The 23,659-nt window shown below is 32.8% G+C and overlaps 3 protein-coding genes across 6 annotated transcripts in view; all 3 read right to left on the bottom strand.

Annotated features, from left to right (window-relative positions):
• Positions 1–2,359: 2,359 nt before the first annotated feature.
• Positions 2,360–5,537, bottom strand: LOC136974977 (GLIPR1-like protein 1). Of its 2 annotated transcripts, none has more exons than XM_067269972.1 (6): positions 5,139–5,537; positions 3,623–3,847; positions 3,428–3,522; positions 2,758–2,849; positions 2,614–2,658; positions 2,360–2,500 (listed from the first exon to the last, which is right to left on the bottom strand). In XM_067269972.1, the coding sequence occupies exons 1-6, from the start codon at positions 5,499–5,501 to the stop codon at positions 2,409–2,411; spliced, it is 912 nt and encodes a 303-aa protein (XP_067126073.1). In that variant the 5' UTR covers positions 5,502–5,537; the 3' UTR covers positions 2,360–2,408. The 2 variants fall into 2 exon arrangements, with proteins under 2 accessions (XP_067126073.1, XP_067126074.1); XM_067269973.1 differs by lacking the exon at positions 5,139–5,537 and adding an exon at positions 4,312–4,456.
• Positions 5,538–11,462: 5,925 nt separating this feature from the next.
• On the bottom strand, positions 11,463–15,240 carry LOC136974976 (serotriflin-like). Of its 2 annotated transcripts, XM_067269970.1 has the most exons (7): positions 14,975–15,240; positions 13,106–13,373; positions 12,765–12,983; positions 12,595–12,689; positions 11,846–11,928; positions 11,712–11,765; positions 11,463–11,590 (listed from the first exon to the last, which is right to left on the bottom strand). In XM_067269970.1, the coding sequence occupies exons 2-7, from the start codon at positions 13,355–13,357 to the stop codon at positions 11,502–11,504; spliced, it is 792 nt and encodes a 263-aa protein (XP_067126071.1). In that variant the 5' UTR covers positions 13,358–13,373; positions 14,975–15,240; the 3' UTR covers positions 11,463–11,501. The 2 variants fall into 2 exon arrangements, with proteins under 2 accessions (XP_067126071.1, XP_067126072.1); XM_067269971.1 differs by lacking the exon at positions 11,463–11,590 and having other exon boundaries at positions 11,748–11,765; positions 12,611–12,689.
• A 3,627-nt stretch (positions 15,241–18,867) lies between these two features.
• caly (ubiquitin carboxyl-terminal hydrolase calypso) overlaps positions 18,868–23,659 on the bottom strand; it is a 59,104-nt gene continuing 54,312 nt past the window's right edge. For both annotated transcript variants that reach the window (XM_067269868.1, XM_067269869.1), the window contains exons 8-11: positions 22,274–22,398; positions 21,200–22,193; positions 21,005–21,097; positions 18,868–19,669 (exon numbers count right to left, since the gene is read on the bottom strand). In XM_067269868.1, coding sequence (XP_067125969.1) covers positions 19,469–19,669; positions 21,005–21,097; positions 21,200–22,193; positions 22,274–22,398 — 1,413 coding nt within the window. In that variant the 3' untranslated portion in view covers positions 18,868–19,468. The remainder of the gene's footprint in view (positions 19,670–21,004; positions 21,098–21,199; positions 22,194–22,273; positions 22,399–23,659) is intronic.

The following is a 23,659-nucleotide window of genomic DNA, read 5'->3' as shown; positions in this document are numbered from 1 at the left end:
GTCCGACCCCCTACGAAAAATTTCTGGGGATTTTTCGACCGAGTCCGGATTCGATCCCGGGTCCCTCAGGGGACAAGGACTATCGGATGATGGGGCCATCCGGCCTCCATCATCCGATAGTCCTTTTACAATGTTTCGCAGCCAAAACTTTTTAACGTTCACTTTTAATTAACGTCACCTCATCATAAATATCTAGTTTATTCTACGTCTAGTTTCGTTTTTGCGTCTTAGTATTATTAAATAAAATTCTCAGCGAAAAACGAGAGAATTTTGTTTAAATAAACACGTTACAGAATTTTTAGATAACCCGACATCCGAGGCGGCAAAGGCATGTCTGCCGTGCTGAGAGACAATTTCGAGTCTGGATCAGGAACTTCAGGAATTTTTCATAGATCTGTTCCGAGTATGTCGAACCCTGTCTCTCACAACTGATTGCTCCATTGTGAGTCTAGTTGAACCCATGATGGGTACAAACGATATATGATATGATCGAAATCGAACGATAGAAACTCATCCATCATGGCTATGATGAACGAAATTGAACGATATACAAAAATCGAAAGGTTCAATTTCGTCTATTACCTAAGAAGATCAATTAAAAATGGCGGAAAACATTTGTGATTAAAAGTCTTTTGCACTGATTATAAAGGTTATTATCTTACATAGCAGTATTTATTTGATAACTACGTTATTTTTTCTTTATGGTCTCTCGAAATCATGTTACAGTGGCACAACGTCAATCAATTCTAATTATGCGGCAAGTTAAGAATTCAAGCAGTAACAACACGTTAGATGTGTTCCAGAAGACTAGTAAAGCCGCTTTACCAGGTAATGTGTCCAATTTGGATAAAATGCCGTAAAAGGTTTTATTAAACAATAATGTTAATTGTTACTATAATATATATTAATATAGGTATATGTTAGGTGTACAAACAAAAACAGAAATTAAAAAAACTTTTTTATAAATTGTTCAGTACAGATTTCATTAATGCAAGAGTATAACCAAAAATTAAAAAGTGCCGGGCGCTGACCGGCACTACGTGTTTAAATCGCAGTGTCTGTGGAGGTGCCACCGTCTATGGAGTTTTGTATAGACAAAGCGCAATTTTGTTGTGTAATATCTGTAAAACGGCTTAAATGCGCCAAAAATAACCCATACATTCGTAACTAGCGCAAAAAAAACTGTGCAAGAACTAATTTTCTCAATTTTTTGGTCGATATGCATAGTCTAAAGCACAACATAGATGTTAACGAAGTACAAAGACTTGCCCTGCTTTAAAAAACAGTACCAGGCTACTGCCTTGATACGACTAAAGCGCTACTACAGTGCTATCGTCACCCACGGGAAGACTAACAAGTAAAGTAGGAACGTTGAAAAGGATTCTTCAACCGTTGGCGCTATTCAAATAAGTGTATTTGAATGGCGTCAAACGTTTGCCAAAGTTAAAATTTGCTTGTTTATGAAATTATGGTTAATACTTTTAAAGAGCGTACTAAAGACAAGAATTATAATGTGTAAGATTTTTTGTAGTTATCGGTAGCATATAAGCCTAGAAAATTGCGATATTCACTGAAGCAAGCAAGTGGTACACACCATAATTTTCTACAAAGTAAAGCCACCTGTTGTCACTAGTGCCCCTATTTTGGCTTCATTTTTATTTAATTATTTTAAGCTTCCCGCCACGAATTTTTGTATTTTGCTGTTTGACAACTGACACATCATTGACATTTATAATAATCTTTACTTGATGGCTGTCTGAGGCAAGTAAATCTTGTCATGCTGCCAATGTAATAATCCTTACCTGATCTTTACTAAACAAGACAAGACAATTCAAAAAATTTTCCCTGAAAGCAGTTAATAGGTGACCGGCACGACTCCATTGCTAACGGAAAAGTATGATGTACAGGGGCAAAACACTACTAATTTGAGGTGGAGAGCCTGATTGAAAATTGCAGCCCAACATTGTGATTCAAAATGCCCACTTTATTTACAAATAACAGCCATAGCATGAACTGAGTAACTTTTTATTCAACTGCTGAGCAGGCAGACAATCATCGACTTCGTTATACCTTCTATACTTTTTTCTTTTACTTTCTACCGGAAACTTGTAAAAGCGAATTTTCTGTTTAATAATAATAATCTCCGTTTATATTTGGGTACAGATATATCTGCACTGGGGCACAGAGCAATATCGAACCAGTGTTTAATATAAAGTTTAAAAGATATTCACACGCGTTATCCTCAATACGTAGCCATATTGTTTACATTTCACTAGCGCCACCACAAAATGCGGACACGCGTTATCCTCAATTTCTAGCCATATTGTTTATTACATTTTGTATTTATCACAAGTCAAAATTACATTTACGAAAAATAAAATATTTTAGAATATTGGCATATTTTTTCCTCATTCTGTAACAGGAACTCTGTAAAATATCATTGGAATTACCAGTCCCAATGTAAAGACTATTTGTATATTACTTTGCTGTATGAATCCAGCTAAAAATAAAAATAAATATTAATAATTTAGGAGAAAATATAACATTCGTTGTAATATTTATTTCATTGATTTTTTTTAATAATATAAAACTCAGATTATATTTAATACTTACAACAGGTCTTCAAATCCTCTTCTGGTACATGTGGCTTATATAATTCTGAAAAGTAAATATTTTTATTTACATATGACATTAAAATAGTATAATATTTAGACAAATATTATATTGTTTTAATTATAAGTAACGATTTGTACCGACCACACAAACTGTTAACACATATTGTTTTCGCGGCACATGATTCACACGATAATCCTTTTGAGTAAGGATGTTTCGTCTTTGAGCTATTAAACCTGTTATAAAATACGTTAAAAATATATTAAAAATAAATTTTGAGAATGCACGTAATGATAATAATAACAATATTTCTATCGAAGAATTATATATATATGCCTACATATTTCTATATACACAAGGCTCTCTTAGTGCTCGCCTGCGAAAAGAGTAATATATAAATACTGTTCCTTTTTGCATTAAAAGGACCTTTTTAGCAAGCCCTTTTAGTGCCCAGTGGTCATTAATATAGAAGGTGGTTCATGCTTAAAAATTCTTTAAAACGACTAGAATATTAATTATTATTATTCGGTGGAATCAAGATCAATGTCTTCTCTTTAATGGCTTTAACATACTGGCACGAGCTTTTGTATTAGTTCATTATTTGAAGGAAAAAATAATTATTCCATAGACGGTTTGTCCCTGATACATCCTCACCACCCGACACTCCATACAGAACCGTGAAATAACCCCGAATTTCCAACCCAAGTCTTTCAAAGTTGTAGGCCGACATTCCTACCACTTCGGTCATCCGCCCGTAAACTTTTAGCTAAAAGAATTGCCCTTATTACGTTAAAATAATACTTTAAAACCTTACTTTGGATAATAATTGCAAACTATCAGATACTTATATCCAGTCCTCGAACAATCCCTTATCGAGCAACCTATAGAATGAGTTTCAGCCGATACCATCTACACCAAAATAATTATATATTTAATATAGTACGTAGTTAACAGAACAATTTAAGAAAAAAAAAATGTTTAATGAATTTAAATTATTCATATATCTTACATTAAGATAATTATTACATTTATCCTTTATTGCACACGAATAATTTTTGTAATCATACAAATGGTTTTCATCATACCAATCATTTAAGGCAGCTTCATATGATTTAAACCCTACGTAAATGTTCTGACCAATGAACTCCAAACAATCTCTTGGTCCACCACTTTCATACACCTTACATTGACTTGACCAACGGTCAGCCAATTTTGCTAATGCATCACTCCAGTGCTAAAAAGAAAAAAAAATGTATTTCTTAAGAAGTAAGAATTAAAGATGATTTTAATTAATTGCACGTAAAAAACATTGTATCTAACACAACAGCTGATCCAAAATCCTTTAGATAGAGTGCCGAAAGAAAACAATATGCCTTACAAAATTTTTTTAAATTACCCGGTTTTACTCGGATAAACCCTCAGAAAGGAGTGCAGCTGTGACCTGCGCTTCCTAAATTTGCATTGGGTAAATATACAAAAAAATAATAATAATAATAATAATTTTGATTTAATCATTCTTTATCCACCCCCGAAAAAATTAATTTTAGCATTTAAATGTTTCAGAATTTAGTTTTATAATGTCACAAAGTTTAAAAATCTAACATAAATTTTCATTAAAAAATCAATTTGACAAAGAAGTCAGATATAATAATACTAATTCTTTGAAGGCAATTGTTTAAAAAAATATTTCTATAGTACCCTGTACATCAATATTCCAATTTACTGTAGAAATTTTTCAATACATCCCGAGTACAAGCCGAGTAGTACAGTACTTGTGTACCAATTTTCATTCAGAGCCACCAATTACAGCAATAACTGTAGCACGTTGCGTTGATCGAGTTACAGTACAACTCGATCAACGCAACGTGCTACAGTTATTGATGTAATTGGTGGCTCTGAATGGAAATTGGTACACATTCTGACAACCCTGTATTTATCCTATTGACAATTCATTGCGAAAATACTATAGTTAGGTGAACAATCTCGCTAAGGGACGCAATAATTGCTCCCCGTCCTTAATCACGCATTGCTACAAAACAATAAAGACTATCATAAATATAGTTTAGATGATGGCCAGATAGCCGAAGACGGCGACCTACCGCTCTGGGAACCCGAAATCGAATCCAGGCGAGTAACCTCAGAGATTTTTCAGGAGTAGTCTGTCCTAAATATATTGGGTCCTGGATGCCCTACTGTGTGATGGGCATGAGAAAACGCCACCTTAGTATTAAAAGAATAAAAAATAGGGTCGATGTTACCTATGGTTCCAAAATGGCAGCTCGTCTCTGATTCCAGCAAATAGAAGAAAGGAAACCGTGGGGACGCACGTTCTAACCTAACCTAACCTATTCTAATAAATTTACCATAATTATTACAAACAAAATGATTAAAATAGGTTAGGTTAGGTTAGGACGTGCGTCTCCACGGTTTCCTTTCTTCTATTTGCTGAAATCAGAGACGAGCTGCCATTTTGGAACCATAGGTAACATTAACCAAAAAAAGAATGAAAGAATAATAGTTCTTACCAGTTTGAACATATCTGCAGCTGTAGGATTAGTGCTGTTCCTGTAAAGATTACTTAAATCTAAAATATCATCCCTTTCTTCTTCGGTAAACGAAGTTTTGGTACCTGTTTCCTTCGCTCTAAACGTATCAGCAATATAATCATCATAATATTCTTCGAAATAGTCGTCAGTTTCGAACGTTATATCGTTAGCATAAATGGAAAATTTATTGTTAAGAGTCACACACAGTAAGCACATGACAAAATTTCCGCCATTCATCTTTGTACGAATTTCTAGTCTACACAGTTCTTTACAGAAAAACTCATTAATTGCTATGTAAATTAGTTTAATTTTCGAAGTAAAAAAATAGAATAAATCGAACATTTTTGTTCTTTTAAAAAATTTAAATTACAAAAGAATAATTTCGTAAAATTTGAAAAGTGAAATACAGTACTGTAGTAGATTAATAGTCAGTTACATAAGAAATTAACTTATCTCTTCAGCTGATTCTATTTCTGTATGGGGTATAGTTCTTATGGGAACGCAACTAGAATAATTTATATATATATAGATATATAGAACAATTAAACAATTAGCCTAACTGTTAAAAATTCACTCAATATTAAAAATTAAATAAACAATTAACTGTTAAAAACAGGACATTTCCTTCCTTTTCAGAAGGTTTTGACTCTTTTGGCCCTTAATATGGGAAGAGTCAGATACTGGCAGCAATAAGTATTATTTCTCAGATAGGGAAGGAAATATAATCGATTCACCCTGATGATATTAATTAAGAGGAGGCGGACCACTTGGAACTTTCTCTTTATTTCTTTATTTCCATACAATATTCGTTTTCTTCTTCACTGTTTATGCAACGAACAAGAATAAAAATAAACTAGCAACGAGTTACTCTTTCTTTCTTTCGTAGGTGGTGGTTCATATGGAGTTTTTGTAGCTGTTCGCCTTTTACTCCGAGAGACTTGTGGTTGATCGCTAAGCGACCGAAGAACCGGCCTTATAGAATCGCCTAATCGCGAGCGGGGAATGAATGCCTTCCGGGAAGACTTTTATGGGAAACTGGCCCCTATTCAGGCGTCATCGACATGGAGAAAACCCGGAAAACTCCATGCTGCCAGCCTGTCCGAGAGAGGCGCAAACCCACGACCGAACTCCCAGTGTTTAGGGTCTGGTCTCCGCCAAATGAACGGAGACGGAGTCAACGAGTTGCTCAACTTTCCCGGAAACATTTAAAATTTTGGCGGCGCCATCTGTTATCATAATTTATTAAAAACATTTTTATATTTTTAACTATTATAAAATAGCAAAAAACTTAATTTTAAGGATAGAGATGAGTTTTGTAAGAAATTGTAAATGCTAATGAGTAAAATCGTCAATAAGTCCGATCCTACAGGAGATGCACACGACTCCCATTATCTCCTCACCGCTCGACCTTTAACCACCAAAATTCAATAGCGTCAATCCCTCTAATAAACAAACCTCCATGTAAAATTTCAGAAATTTTCGACTAAAAGCACAGAAGTTATTAAGCTTCAAACAGGGTGAACAAAATCGTGCTCCTCCCACACACAAACTAACATACATACAGAAATTTTTAAAAATACTTATAAAAATGAAAAAAATATTATATTTTATTATTTTCAAGAACATTTGATTTAAAATAGAATAAATTTAAGTTTTTGAACAATAAAAATAGAACAAAAGAAATATGTTTCAGTAGAATTATGTTCGATAAACGGAGTTTCAAATCTTTTAGAAGTTTCACGATGTGGTTCATTTGTGTGATCCTTATGGATTGTTTCTTCCTTCTAGTAAACAGTTCGAAAAGTGAATTGTCTCTTCCTTCCAGTAACCAACTCGAAAGTGCAGAGATATCCAAAGAGGAATATTTCAATAACAATTCTATAGTGAAGGCAATTAAAAAGAAATGCAAACGTTCCAGTAAAAAGTATGGTTTCACGGAAGACGAACGAAGTGAAATTTTAAATTTGAGTAATTTTTATAGAAATAACACTAAACCAATCGCTGCCAATATGAAGAAATTGGTTTGTAAAACATAATACGTTAATTTCTAGTATAGTTTTTCTTAAAATTATATGTCGAGACGGGTCGAACTTGATGATTTTATCCGTTATTAACGTTTAAAATTTCTTACAAAACTCATCCCCTACCCTCAAAATTAAGCTTTTTGTCATTTTTATAATAATTAATAATATAAAAAAAGCTTTTATAACAATATCTCATAACAGATGGCGCCACGCACAATTTTATTTATTATAATTAAAAAATATATCATACTGTAAAAAGTTAATTTCAACAGCCGGAAAAGACTCGTTGCTGGATTTTGTTTTTAAATTGTCTTTTCGCCACTCACTTTTATCTCTTTCTGCCCTGTGGGCACTAAAGAGACAAACCTACAATGGCGGCTGCCTGGTATGGGCCGAATGTATTTACATTAAAATCTTTTCCAGGAATGGAGTGACACTTTAGCAGATTTAGCTAAGTTGTGGTCCGATCGATGCAATGTAGACGAAATTGGTGGCCCTGCTGGATGTTTAGACAAAATCGATCAGAATGTATACATCGGATACGAACCATTCGAGACTATTTTACAAATTTGGCACGGAGAATCTCAACATTATAATTACTCTAATGCTGTATGTGATAAAGACAGTAATTGTGATAAATACCTTACGGTAAGAATTGCGAGATACTTAAATATAAATTTAAGAATATATTATGAGTTATTCTATAATATAACTATTCATTCAGATGATTTCAGCTGATGTTCGTTTCCTTGGCTGTTCGCTAACGGATTGTTTGAAAACTGGTTTTAAATTTATGGTGGTTTGCAACTATTTTCCCAAGTAATTTATTAAATTATGTATATATAATAGATCTGTAATAATATATTCATGATTACTCTTTGTACACAGAAGCAATATTCGGGGGAAAGCACCGTATCAGTCAGGTGAAGCATGTAGTAAATGTAATGGTGATACATGTGAAAATAGTTTATGTGGTTAGTAATTATAACTTTATTTACATTTTTTCTACTTATTTTAAATATTTATATAAATTTTTACATTATTAGTGAATAAAGATATGCAATTACCACCAGATCTTAAGACTTGTGGTAAGTATTTAAGAAAGAAATCAAGATTTAATATGTGTTATTTGAATGTTTATAACGTTAATATATATATATATATATATATATATATATATATAATATATATACTTTTTTTTTAATTTTTAGCTGGTTGTACACACCAAATGACTATATCGGTAATAATAATTATAATAGAATTAATATGTTTATTGTTACTTTGAAGAATTGTTTCACAATGTGTCATAGCTGAAAGTTTTTCATTTATTGTGATTTACATTGCAAATAATAAAAAGAATTATTCTCACTGTATATGTTATTGTAATTATATTAGAATAATGACTATGGTTTGGCTTTTTGGGATTCGGCAACTCAACACATGGACGACCCATGGCGATGTCTCACAAGAGGGCTTTCTATGGAAAAATGGTACCCTAATTTGGTGTTAGAAACCCGAAGATAACCTGGAAAGTTCTATTCAGAAGTGATAGTTTACCTTGGCTATGACCTAAAAACTCGGACGTGAGCCAAAGTCTCGGATTTGATTTCAAACCTCGGATGTGACAGAAGGATGATTCTGCAATGGGCTTTCGAAGAAGGAAACCATTTCCTTCTGACGTTTGTAATTAACTGTGGACGGTTGTTTTCTTCAACGTGTTTGCGACTTTATGAATAGACTGAATTTTAAACTCTTCAGAAAACAGACTAAAATTTATATGAATCTTAATGGCTGATGTTTTGCCAAAACCATGGCTTGTGCATATATTTTAACATTGATATTTAATTAACTACAATTTGATTATTAAGTTATAAGTATTTATATTCTACAACTATTATAACTAGTTAAGTAACGCTACATCAGCGTGTAGTCGGAACGAAGCTGCTTGCACCTTTATTTTCTAGATTATGAGGAAAAAAGAAACAAAGAATCATTCGTTCTCAACAATATATATGATTTCTATTGGATCATTTAAAGGTACAAATATAAGGTCAGAATAAGCCATTAATTAGCCTAATTGCTATGCCAATGTCTCATGAAATTCTGTCTATCACTACAGGCCTTGGACTTACAGATTGACTCGTTGCGATCTTTATTGTAACTCTTTAAAAATACTATGTCAGATATTTTTTCACTGTACTCAATGTAACATAGATAAGACCGATAGCTGTTTCTTTTCTCCCTATATCTATTTTGATTTTTGGAAGAGTTAATCCCTGTGATTTATGTATAGTCATCGAGTATGCTAAGGTAAGGGGAAACTGTCTACGAGATGGCAATATACTGCCATCGTTCGAAGTGCGTGTTATGGGGATTATTGGAAACAGATTATCATAGATGAAAGGTTCCTGATAGCTATCGAATTCCACTAAAATAAACAGAGGAAGAGCTGGAGGGCGAGCATTAGGAACATATATAATGTAGCGTATAGTTCCTAGTGAACCATTGACGAGACTTCCTTGCACCCATAAGTTGACTCTCAGAATGATTCTGGCATTAACTGAGAGATTCAAAAACTTGAAGGGACCGAGAGACCAAGAGCTTGAGTCATCTTTGGACGAAGGCAGGGCAATATCTGGAGTGTTTTCAGATGATATATAACAGGCATGGGCAAGTGCGGCTCTTTTTGAGTTACATGTGGCTCTTGCTGAAAGTGCTATCCTTTCCAGCCTTACCATACTATCCACCACGATAGTACAGAACTGCGGCTCCCATGCATTTTGCAAAACCTACATTTCGGCTCCCACTGAACTCTTGCTTGCCCACCCCTGCTATATAAGCAAAAGGACATCCAGTTGACTGCAAGTAGTCTTCATTGCTTTGTTTAACTTGCTCGTTTGTTGGATATAGCTCTACTGCCGTTTGGAACTGATCAAGTTCATCTCTGGATAAATAGGCTCGATTTCTTGTCGTCAGAATGTTCAGATCTGTATCAGAGAAATCACCCGAAGCTAGATGTTGTAAGACATCCGTGAAGGAACTATCTGCGCTATTTTGTCTATGAGAATTACTAAGTTCAATAAACTTCTCAAAAGAATCAAATGCGAATCTACCTTGTTGGGACATTACATCGTAAAAAACACTCGAGTAGAGAGGAGTATCTTTAACAGGAGGAAGCTGACGAAAATCACCAAACAAATATATAAAGAATCCACCAAAAGGCTCATCTTTCTCGGGGTTTATCTTTCTCAATCTTCTCTCGATCATGTAAAGCATTCTTGCACCAATCATTGACATTTCATCGATGATGATGAATTTGAGCGACTTCATCTCAATTTGGAATCTCTGCGCAGCTTCTCCATTTAGAGATCGAAATTTCGTACTAACGATAGGAAGACGAAGGAGAGAATGGATCGTAAAGCCATCAATATTGATCGCTGCTGCTCCACGTTTTAAAAAGAAGACTTGTTTAAACTTATTATTCTATAAAGATTCTTTATATTTGTTGTGTGTCCAGTTAGCGACAACATTTACATTTCAAAATTACCGTTTTAATGCTTGTCATATTTTCCGACCACCAGATGGCGCTTCTACACGTGCGTGCAGGAAGCGACTAACACTTGACTTCATGCATTCCTTGTCAACAAAATAACTCTAGAATGAATTATCCGATCTTGATGAAATTTTCCACGACGACTCATCATCACTCAAGGATGAACTGATTAAAATTTCAACTCTCAAAAATGATCCATACTGAAGAAAAACACCTATATCCAGTTCTACAAAAACGGATCATTTTTGAAAGTTGAAATTTTAATCAGTTCATCCTTGAGTGATGATGAGTCGTCGTAGAAAATTTCATCAAGATCGGACAACTCATTCCAGAGTTATTCTGCGGACAAGGAATGCACGAAGTCAAGTATTAGTCGTCACTACGTTCCTACAATTATCAAAATAACAATCAAAATATCGATATTTTCTTGAGATAACCCGAGAATTGCTGGATACATAAGACTAAATTTTGAGAATCTTCTATGTCCGAGGTATGGACCAAATGGACTTGTTGGCTCCTGATCTGGAGTTGATCATCATTAACATAAAACAATTTTTCAGTTTATTTTAGGAATATTTTAATCATGCAGAAATAAAAAAAATATTTACAAATATTTCATTAATACACATGAATCGATAAATGAGTTTACTTATTAACTAATGTTAATGAACATTTAATAAATGAAGTTTCAGTTTTAATTGCAATTAAAAGTAAAAATTGTAAAGATTAAATTAATTAAAACTAATAAATAAGAAATTTTAGTATTTATGCAAGATTTAATACATGAATTATAATGCCCATAATAAATAATTCCATTTTGGCATCATTGTCATATATCAAACCGGTTGCAGATGCTGGAAAATAAAAGAAATATTTATAAATAAATATTTAAAATTCAAACATAAGCTCAAACTAGAGCAAAAGTATAATAAATACAGAATAAGATGCAATAAATTAAGGAATTTTACTATTTACATGGACTTATGCTGCATTCAACAAGTTTTTCTTTTGGTAGCACTAAATTTGTATCTGTTAAAACAATTATTTATTTAACAATCGATTCATAAAGTATAATTTTTAATATAAACGATTTATTTTGTAAAACGAACCGCATAAGGATGACATGATACACTCTTCTGTGCAATTTGAACATGGAAATCCTTTCGTGTATGGTTGCTCTGACAAATCTGCGCTGTAACAAAATTTATATTATGAAATAATTCATATTAAATACGTTAGTAGCTGAGAAATAAACAAGCAACACTGAAATATTTTATATAAATGCGAAGCCTTAAGCCAAGACTCATAATACGAGTATTAGAGTGTCTCGTCCATGTCAGCATGCATATTTTAATCGGCATATCGGCCTTTACTTTTATTTAAAAAAATGAAAAAAAATCTAACGTGGAGACATAGTCTACCTTAGGAATTACATTTTTCTCATGTGAAGACATATTATACTAATTAATACCTATTAGAGTGGTTGCGGCCGACGTTTTCATCGCAAAAACGTGTACGTCGGACGTTCAGCGCCGTCTTCCCGTGATCCTAGAAGTTTGATAATGGCGTTTGGAACGTCGAGCATGATTTCACTCTCATTCCAAACGCCATTGTCAAACTTCTAGGCTTACAGGAAGGCGGCGCTAAACGTCCGACGTACACGTTTTCGCGTTGAAAACGTCGGCCGCAACCTCTCTATTAAACGACGCCCCAAGTTGCAGCTTGTTAAGCTTATGTGCAAATCCGACTCCGATTATCTGCTAATTATTTCATAATTGTTTGATAAAAATAAAATAAAAAACTTAATAAAGAAATAAATAAAATTAGAAATTTAATTATAAATATAAATATTATTTACGCTGGATAATAATTACAAATGAAGAAATTTATGGACCCATTCGTCCCACACTTGGATTGTGAGCAGCCTATGGAATGTGTTTTCGCCCACGTAATCTGAAATTTATTATAAGTAAATACTAAAGCTTCTAATGCCATTAACCATAATTATTATGGTATTTTACATCTTACCGTTTTATAATGATGGCACGAAGCATCAATATCACAATTATTACTTGCATAATCGTAATTATATTTTTCGTCGTTCCATTTCGCTAATGCTGCTCTATATGATGGAGTATCGAAATCCATATTCTGACTAATTATATTTTTACATTTGCTAGGACCGAACCCGAATTGGCACCTGTCTCCCCATTTCTTTGCCAGTTCAGCTAAATGCCAATTCCATTTCTGTAAAGACACCATTTATAAGTTTTAAAAGAGATTATAATGTAAGCAATGTATTTATTAAACGTATTCTATATTATAATTCTTGTAAAGAATTTACATTATGAATCATAAATAAAACTTACAATTTTTAGCATTTTAGAGGCAGATGGAGTAACTTGAGTTCTATACATGTTATGTAATGCTACAATAGTATCTTGTTCAAATTTTCTGATTCCAATATTTACTTTAATCCTTTCAATATTATTTATGTCTTTATTGAAAAGATGTTTTATGCTACTGTTCCTGTTGGTAGCAATATTATTTGCAGAAAATAAATGCTCTTCGTGTGTGCAAATGATGTACATCAACCACAATCGAAAATATCTTCGAATCATATTCTGAAAATTTTATCTATTTATGAAGATAAAATAAATTTAATTAAATACAAAGCCATATTTATAATAGAAATATAAATTTTTTTTTTAAAATAAAATATGATTACAGATGGCGCCACCAAAATTTTAAATGTCGCCGGGAAAGTTGAGCAACTCGTTGCTAGTTTTTTTTCTTTCTAATGTAATAATTCATAATGCGTTAAAGCTTATTATTAGACTACTTACACGCATCCCAAAAATACTTTACAATTAATATTTTATTTTGCAAAACAAGTTATGCAGTATAATTTCTCAGGAAAAGTAATCGGATATATAGTAACTACTGTATAGTGAATTATTGTTGAGCAAAATGTGTGCAGAGGAAGACAAACATCTTTAAATATGATCCAATCTAACAATTGAATTCCACTGGTAGATTAAATTCTGTTTTGAGATGATTCCTATCCATCGATTCTCTTAATAATCAATTTATATAAGTGTAATTTACCAATAAGTATCATTTATTTTTAGAAAGAAATTTTATAACTTTATAACTTGAAAAACAGAGCATGACTGTAAATGAATAGACTGATGAGTATTGTGCATTCTGTTTAATAAAAATGAATTCATTAACCCTTACGGTTTTAACGTAGAAATGGTTACAAGAAGCTACAGTACGGGCCCCTAATGAACGATCGGATAAAAAACACAGAACACTGGTAATTGATCACCTCACCAACGGGCTGGCCATGTGGAGTTTTCAGGGTTTCTTTCACTGTAGTAATACCTAAATAGGGACCAATTTCCCATAGAAAGTCCCTCCCTTTCGGCAGATCTCCCAGGTGTCGCGTTGCCACAAACTATCAATAATACTAACTTGAAATAAACACTAACAAGGCCTTTTTTCAAGCCCATCGTGGGTTCGGCCAGAGCCACAATGGGGAAGCCAGGTGGTGAGAGAGACGGAGCCCGAAAAATTCTTGGAGTTTTATCAGATCGGTTGACTGACACTCTAATTGCTCGGTCATCCGGCTGTTATATATAACAGGAAAATTATGGCGATCGGTCAAAAAAGACCATCCAGATTTTTACATTTTCGGACTCTTGCAATCTACTCTTCACCACAGTGGTAAAGTAGGTATGCACACGCTAATTCGGGCCTTCCTGATATCATGTTCCAGTTACGCTATTTTACAACTTAAAACAATTAAACTCTACTACCCAATATAAAATTTACACAGAACAGACTAAAATTTTGTGCTATACAAGTAAAGTATTTAGTTTCTTAAAACACGTGTACACCAAACAGCTTGTTAACTTTCTAAAATGCCCAATTTAAGAATTCCACGATGAGTTTTTAAATATTAAGTGAATAAATAAATAAATAAATAAATATATATATATATATATATATATATATATTTTTTTTCTCATCATTTTTTCTCATCATATATTATCTCATCATTTCAATCGTAAAAGTAAATAATTCTTCAATACAATTTTCAATCAAGCTTATAACAAATTATCACTACATCCCTCTTAAGTCAGAAAGAGCTTACATGATCTACACACCAGAAAAATGTTTAAAAAATAAATATAAAGCTGTAAACAGTAACCAAATTGTCTATACTCACTTACTTTTATCCTTATCGAGTAATATTTTATTGGTCTTACCCGGCTTTCATTCTAACAAACTAGTAAATATCAGCCGACGTACAATAATTACACGACATTTCCTTTTCCTGGATGTTTAGGAGACCTGATTGTTTTCAGGATGAAATCCAAATAAAATTTTTACTTTTTATATTCTACGAGTCGATTTATTTGACTGTTATAATGACATTTTACTTATACTTTAAGCGTTGAATTCTTGGTGTATTTAAATTCCAATTGAAGCAAGAATTATGTTGATAAGTTATGAACTACCAGAACAATAGCGAATCGTAGATTGTATAAATTTTCTAGAATGGCCTCCATGTTAATTATGAAAATTTGGAATAATTTTGATGTTAATTAACCTGGCAAACAAATTATATTACTACTTTGCTTCAAGTTAAATTGATTAATTAGATCACGTGTCGCGGACCTAATTAACACGCGCTATTCTACTTTTAATATTTAGTAAATAAAGTATTCTAGGATTTAAAAAAGTTAACCCGGTAGCTAAAAATATGAAAAAAATAAGTATTTAGTAATAAGTAAACTCCTCGTCGAGCCTGCAATAATGAAACCAATCACTTTGGTGTAGTGTAATAAGAGAATGGAGTGCCCCAAAACTTGCTATGGGAAACTGGTCCCTATTTAGATGACAGGTAAAACTCTACATGGCAGCACGTGGGCGAGGCGCGAATCCACGACTACAAGTGTCTAGTGGTTTTATCCACTCAAGTGGTAGGCCTAAATCAAGCATTTCACTAATAGTCTGCATTCTCACTTAGCAAATGTTGATTCTGCCAATGTACAGTACCATGTAGAGCGTTACCTCCAGGGCAATTGCATAATGCCCAAATCAATCTTTTATAACAAAATATTCCCCCGTAGAAAAATGTATTACGTCAACACTGTACAGGAGGCCTCCTAATTCAAATTTGCGTGGGTACCCATGAAGCCATAATGCGCCACTGATATCAAATAATAAATCCACATCTTTTCAACTGTTTATATCTTTGAAAAGCCAGTACATGGATCTTATTTTCCTGAATTTTTTAGAACTTTGCTAGGAAGAAAAAGTCACCTCCATCCTTATTATATACAAGTACTCTAATCAACTGTAATCTAACTGGTATATCAAAACTTTTCACCCTATTTTATATTATATAAAATGCAATTTTAACTAATATACATTTCAAAAATGCCTGCTTTGTATAACGTGATAGAGAGTAACATTTCCAAGATTTAATTCATCAATCAATATAGTTTTATTTCTGTTTTTATCTATCACAAATGCTTTAAAAGTAAAATACATATCAAAAATTAAATATACTTTTTATTTGGCAAACAATTTTCACAATTTTAAATTTACTGCACTTCATGTACAATATTGCAGAGTAAAGATTGCATTTTATTTAGGTTTGGCATAATACAATTAGGCAAAAGTCGCCATTTTTTTTTAATACTAAAATACATATACCTAATATTTAATCCAAGAAATATTTGATAACCAGAATTAAATTACCCACATTTGCAAATACAGAGATGGAGTTTATATATCTAAATAGAAAACCTATTCTTTAAACACAATTTTAACTGAATGAATTTAATTTTAAGAATTTATTTAAAGCTTTAAGATTGCATAATAAACAAATTTACTAATAGAAAATGATTAGTGTACAGTAAGAAAGCTTTGTAGAATTCTTATTCCAATATTTATCCATTGATCCAACTAAAACTTAAACTGATTTATTATGTGCAATGCCGTAACTAGCCTTTTATGCGCCCGGTGCAAACATCTGTAACTACGCCCCAAAACTATGACCCAAAACCTGGTCCAGGTCATTTCTGCGCTTCCCAGGGTCTACGCCCTGTGGCTGTGCCTGGGCACCGCCCTAGTTATGGCACTGATTGTGTGTTTACGTAGGTAGTAAGCAAATTTGATGTATAAAAATTAAATTTAAAATGAAACTGTAATAAAAAAAGATCTTGAATTATACTAAATCTCTTATAATTTATTTATTTTTTATCATTAAAAATCTAAGAGAGATCAGAAGAAATTCATCTAAAAAACAGAAACCATAAATAGGATGTAAAAATTGTAACAAAAGATAAGAAAAATTCAACTTTGGTATAAAAAATTGTCTCAAAATTTAACTTCAATTCATAATTAATTACAATTATAAACTGATGTTAATTATGAACAGTTAATTACACTGGATGACAAAAAAAATAACACACCATGAAGGACTTGTTGGATTTGAATAAAAATTGGTATGTTGCATCATCATAGCTAGATATGTAAATGATTAGCTTTTGGGATCAGGTTCTTGTATTGTATCGCCACCAGAGGGTAGAAAAGTGTTTCTTCTGTCTAAAGGTGCATGCTGTGACGACTTGTGCATATGTTTTGCGCTTGTCTTGATGGTTGGGACTTCGTTGAGTGAAAGACATGCCTCTACGACACATTCGACGACCTTACACTCAGTTAAGTGAGTTTGAGAGAGGTCGCATCATTGGATTGAGAAGAGGAGGATGGTCATACCGCCAGATTGGCTGCCATCTGAACCGTTCTGATGGAACTGTTAGGATGTGTTATGAGCAGTGGGTATGTAGGGGTACGCATGAATGGCAAACAGGCTCCGGACGCTATCGACAGACCACCAGGTGGAGGATCGTCTCATTGTACATCAAGCACAGACAGCGCCTACAACTTCGTCAGCTACCATTCATGCAGCAGTGGCACCTGCGTTACAGAACCGTGTATCCAGCCGCACCATTTTCAGGCACTTAGTAGAAGGTGGATTGGTCTCCTGACGCCCAGTATGTGTTCTACCATTAACAGCCACCCACAAATGCCTCCGTCTGCAGTGGTGTCTTTTACGACAATCATGGACAGCTACCGACTGGCAGCGTATTGTCTTCAGCAACAAATCCCACTTTTGTTTGGGGGCTCACGATGGCCGTGTGAGGGTATGGCAGCCCGCGGGTCAAGGCGTCAACCCAACCTATACTGTGGAGCGGTACACGGGCCCAACCCCCGGTGTTATGGTGTGGGGGAGCCGTAACATACGACAGTAGGACATCTCTAGTTGTCATGCGTACTGCTCTCACAGCCCAACAATATGTGCAATACATCCTCCGGCCACATGTGTCGCCCCTCATGGCAGGGCTTCCGACAGGCATATTCCAGCAGGATAATGCCCGGCCACACACTGCAGCAGTCTCCCAAGCATGCCTACGTAACATTGCCACACTTCCTTGGCCTGCAATGGTCTCCAGATTTATTGTTAATCAAACATGTGTGGGACTACCTGGGACGCCAGCTGCGACAGCCGCAGGATCTGACGCATCTTAAATCCCAGTTGCATCACGCGTGGACAGATATGCTACAGAACATTATACGCAACCTTTATGCCTCTATGCTGAGGCATATCACACCTTGTATCCGTGCTAGAGGCGGCCAAACAGATATTAGTGCCTGCACTGTATTGAACATTACTGCAAAATAAAGTATGTTTTTGCTTTATGGTTGCAATCATATACCTGTCTAGCTATGACGATGTCATGTACCAATTTTTATTCAAATCCAACAAGTCCTTCATGGTGCGTTATTTTTTTTGTCGTCCAGTGTATTAAACATTTAAAAATTAAAACAGAATCATCACCACCTCTTGCCTGTTTCAACAAAGTATACGACAACAGTTTTAAAAGAAACACTTCCGAAATGAGGGCCGAAAATTATTTTCTATTACCGCTTTCAGATTTAATTTATAACAAATGCCAATTGCTTCACACTGTTTAAAATATTAACGTGTGTATCGCTGTTACTTTCGTACATAGTTACAAGTATGCTTGTAAAGTTAATGTAATTTGACGCATTGGAGAAATTACCTTACTTTATTATAATTAAGGTAAGTTTTAACTACATTAAAAATCTGTATATTTTACCTCTCGGTAGATTCTGAAACCGTACAGATTCATTAACGTAACAAATAGTAAAACAACAGAAACTTTTTGGAAGCTTCAGGATGTTTGGATCATTTTGTGCATAGAGTAAAAAGTTTTATGGATGTTTAAAATCCTGCATTTGTAAAGATTTATATATTGTAATATTTCATAAAATATTGGATTTTTTTTGAAATAGCTTTCCCTATTTTTAACTTTATAGTATTTATAGTAATTCTTATTTACAATGAGTTTGTATATACAATGGAAAAATAGCTTGAAAAATTAAATATGTTTAAAATTAAGTACAGAAATGATTTAAAATGCATTCGGATTAAAAAGAAAATAAAAATTAAAAAGCCTCTACTGGACTTCTACACATCATATTACCACATTTACAAATTTTGACATAATGTGTTTCGAACGATTCCATATTTACATATATTTATATGTATTATATTAAACAGGTTTACAAGTAATCTCATAAAACTACTAAACTAAATCATATACTGAATAAACTGGAAAATAAGAAATTTATTTTCTCTTTTTGGTTCTGGATTTTCTACGTCTATCCGGTTTCTTTGTCTTGTGAAGTCTTCCCACATGTACTCCTTGTCTCCTCCTCACCAGAAGCTGTTGCTCTACTAAATCTGCCAACTTTCCTTGTTCTGCTAACATCGATAAAAATGTGCAAATAAACTGATCGTAGCAATGCGTTCTCCGACAGTCGTCAATCTGTTAAAAGGATTTATTATTATTATAATTATAAATACTTTATATATAAAATACATTATTGATGATAATTTTTTTTGAATAAAATACTGGGCAATCAAACAAAAAGTTTACTTGCAAGAAGTAGACTCGGTGCTGCCAAGATATCTCAATATTTTTTCAGCTGATAGAGTTGATGCAACTGGACACATTTGTTTTGCGAGTAACTTTTTTGTAATTTGGACATATTTTTTATGTGACACCTTTCCTTGACATGCATTGATTCAGGAGCTGATCATGGTTTGTTTCTCCATCTGTTTCTTGTTTGCTGTTGATGCTTTGAGTTACAAATAGTCTTTGGTAGGAAGAAGCTAGTTCTAACTTAGCTCATTATCATATTCATTTCAATTTAAGAACTTGCAGGTTGAGACTAGAATAGTAGCAATTCAGAAATTGCCCATACAATTTAGTACTTATGGTGTTAAATGTCTAGTTGAATAAATTAAATAAACATTTCTTGTATATGTATATATAATTTACAAAATTATTGTTTATAATTATTATGAATATGGTAGCTTCATGATTATCCAGTTTAATGTGACAGATGGCTGAAACCAGGCAAGGAAAAGTGAAACAATATGGGGATTGATGACAAAGCATTTCCTGTGCAGTCAAGCACAACAGTATGTTCCTTAGTTGTCCAGTATGTCCTGTAATTTATTTTCCAGGTGTAATTTTTATAGTACGGTACATATGATAATGTTTTAATACAAGATTTACAGCAAAAGTAAATTGATAAGATACCTCAATTACTTTTTGTTTATATACATACATTTTATTTAAACAAAAAATTATGTAAACTGTCATATCAATATAATATTTTAAATTTATTTGAATTAAACTGTCTCAACTATTAAAAAGTTGGAAAAATTACAAAAAGTTTCCTGTGGATGAACTTTAAAAGTATCCTTCTTCTTTTAGTCCCTTTGAACACCAGCAGGAAATAACAATTTCATGGCAGAGTCAACCTTTATTTGGAGGCTTCTCCCCTGCCTTGGCATGCAAAACATTACAATTTACCCTTTGGTGGCAGCACAAGCACTTATAAAAAATTATACATTTTATTAAATGTCTCAACTATTCATTATAGAGGTCAAAAATTACTCTGCAGCCATTCTAGTATTAATAGTTTCAAATGTTATTTCTTGAGTCTAAAGTAAATAAATGTTCAAAATTTAAATGTTTACTGTGATGCATAGCCAAGAAGTGGCAAATATGACCAATTACACATTGCTGAGTTTATTCCTTGCAAGTATTTGCATGATCGGACTATATTAAATACATCCAAATGAAACTTACTTTATACTTCTTTCGCTTCTCGGTTTCATCACGAAGATTACTTTCACACACAGAAATTTCACTTTCAACAGTTTTCAAAAGGGCCAGTAAGTCCTATAAAAAATAAAACATTTCAAAAATCTTTACTTTTAAATTTTTTGAACAAATATTATATGCTAAATCATTATAAGTGCAAAAACATGTTTAATAAAATACCTTAGGAGCAAATTTATGTGGTTCAACAAGATGTGGATGTTTCGAAATCCCTATTTTATGGCTATTCTTTGATTCGTCAGACGAAAGAGATGTATAAATATTATCTGTATTATTTGCTTTCTCTTCATAGCTATCGTTAGATGAATGATCAGCATTGCATGCAGAATCTTTTATAGAACTATCTTTCTCTTGATTTGTTACATTACTTTCTTCTAAGCATGGTTTTTTAGGTGGGATTTCATTATCTAATGCAATAGTTTTGTTCGCATCGGATGGCTGAGATTCTGGTTTACTTTCAGAAATTTTAACTTCACTATTTGTAGATTTACTAATTTTAGCTTCTTCTGTTGTACTTACACCATTACTGGATGTTACTCTAATGACGACAAACTTCTTAATGTCACGAACATCTTCCAACAGAGTATTCTCAAGTGCTTTAACATTTTTCCCAGCAGAGTTTGGGCTACCTTGAGTAAAATTATATTGAACCGATCGAACAGGAGAATTAAATGCACTTCCAGCTTCCGATGATGTGTCAGTACTAGATGCACTGGGAGTCGGAGAAGGTTGGAATTTTGTTTGTATTGTGAGAGGTTTCATAAAATCTGTTGAAGTATTTATTGTTAATGGTTCCATTGTTGTCTGTTCTATTTCACATTCTTCTTTGGAAGATTGTGAATTAGAATTTTCTGACTGATTTTGTTGAGATTCTGATGTTTTTTGCTCTGGCGTTTCCTCTGTAGAAGATAAAACAGATCCATTTCCTGTACTTTTTTGCTTGTTTCTACGATGTCCAGGAGAATTTCTATCTTCATCTGAATAATCCGATCCACTGTAATCCTCATATCTTGGTTGAACTCCAGTAGGATCTACTCCTTCCATTAGTGGACTTTTAGCATAATTATGGCTATCTAATGCTGGTGGAAGTTTTGGAAATGAAGCATTTGCAATTGATGTACTATGACTTGAAGTTACAGATTTCTGGGAAGTTCCACTAAAATAAATGCAATGCTTAAAAGTTGAAAAGTATTCTTACGTTTTTACACAGTATGCAGATTTTATAGTTAAATATACCTTAATAACTGATTTGATTGAGTATTTTGTTGGTCACTATTAGTTTTTCCTTTGCTCTTCTTCACTGCAGCCATATATACGGCATGGTCATCAGAAGTGAGTTCAGGATGAGTTAATTTGACAAGCTATGTATAGAAATATTTTTTACAATATGTTTTATAATTTTTTAATAATGTAATAAAAATAAATAAATACAAACACACAACAAATAATATTCAGTATATTTTTATTATGTGGAGTTAAAACATTCATAAACATGAAGCATGAAACTAATGAGTAAAGCAGAATTCAATAATACAGACTTAGATAATGATTATATTTGCTATATCATTATCAATTTAGTAATATGATTCTATATGATTAAAATCTGTCCAATCATACAAATCAGCAATGGCCAACTTCTTTAGACTCAAGGGCCTCATAGCACAAAACTTTTGAAGTGGTGGGGGCCTATACGTATAACTTTCCATCTACTCTACTCTGCAAAAATTATCAAACCAAGCTGTGTTATAAGAAAACACAAAATGTTAGAAAATTAGATTAAAAAACCATTAATGATGATGAAATACATTATATATCTTAACTCACTACCACTGACGTGAATACAGAAGACATTCATGAGAACTAACCAGTTCTTGTAACTGGCTAGTCCATGTTTTGTAACTAGTGCAAGGCTTTTAAACAGCACAGTATTTAACAATTATTGAAAAAATATGTTGAAATATGTCACTATTGTCAGTTTTATGGGCACCACATAACAGCTTTACGAGCCACCTGTTAGTTGTTGATGATATTAATGGTAATGTTTGTATTTACAGTATAAGTAATGTGTATATCAACTTCCAGTTCTCCATTTCTTCAGAGAGCAACACAAAAATAATAAATTTTTTGAATTTTCTAAAAAAACTGATTGTACAACAAATATTTTGCTTTGTATAGAATACTAATATATTAATTATAACAAAGAATTTAATGAGTATTTTCTAAAAAATAAAATGAAATTGTTTTTTAAAAAAATTTGTATTTGTATTTTGAAAAATATGAAAATAAAATAAAAAAAAGCCCATTTTAATATAAACATATGTAAACTTTACATATGTTAATATTAAAATCGATATCTCAAAATACAATTTTTGTATTTTGACTTCCTTATTAATTTGTGATAAATCATCATCTCAAAATACATAACAATTCATGACTATTATTTTAGATATATAGATATCAAAATTAATTTTGTTAACAGAGTACTAAATCTAAAAATTTTCAACTTCTATTTTCTTAAATAAATTATTAAGAACATACCTTAACTCCAAATGGCCAATGTTTGAAAAGCAGGGAAACTAAATGAAATGTTATTATTACAAAACAAAATTTGAAACTTATCTT

The sequence above is a fragment of the Centruroides vittatus genome, unplaced genomic scaffold (genome assembly GCF_030686945.1).
Source record: "Centruroides vittatus isolate TY-2023 unplaced genomic scaffold, ASM3068694v2 contig_359, whole genome shotgun sequence".
NCBI lineage: Eukaryota > Metazoa > Arthropoda > Arachnida > Scorpiones > Buthidae > Centruroides > Centruroides vittatus.
Note: the sequence above shows the minus strand (reverse complement) of the source record. Positions and strands in the feature narration are given on the sequence as shown.

Coding starts and splice junctions, on each gene's coding strand:
- LOC136974976 (XM_067269970.1), bottom strand. CDS start 13,357: ATGATTCGAAGATATTTTCGATTGTGGTTGATGTACATCATTTGCACA. Junction 12,690..12,764: donor CGTGCCATCATTATAAAACG/GTAAGATGTAAA, acceptor AATAAATTTCAG/ATTACGTGGGCGAAAACACA. Junction 11,929..12,594: donor ATTTGTAATTATTATCCAGC/GTAAATAATATT, acceptor ATTTTGTTACAG/CGCAGATTTGTCAGAGCAAC.
- LOC136974977 (XM_067269972.1), bottom strand. CDS start 5,501: ATGTTCGATTTATTCTATTTTTTTACTTCGAAAATTAAACTAATTTAC. Junction 2,659..2,757: donor ATGTGTTAACAGTTTGTGTG/GTCGGTACAAAT, acceptor TTTACTTTTCAG/AATTATATAAGCCACATGTA. Junction 2,501..2,613: donor AGAGGATTTGAAGACCTGTT/GTAAGTATTAAA, acceptor TTTTATTTTTAG/CTGGATTCATACAGCAAAGT.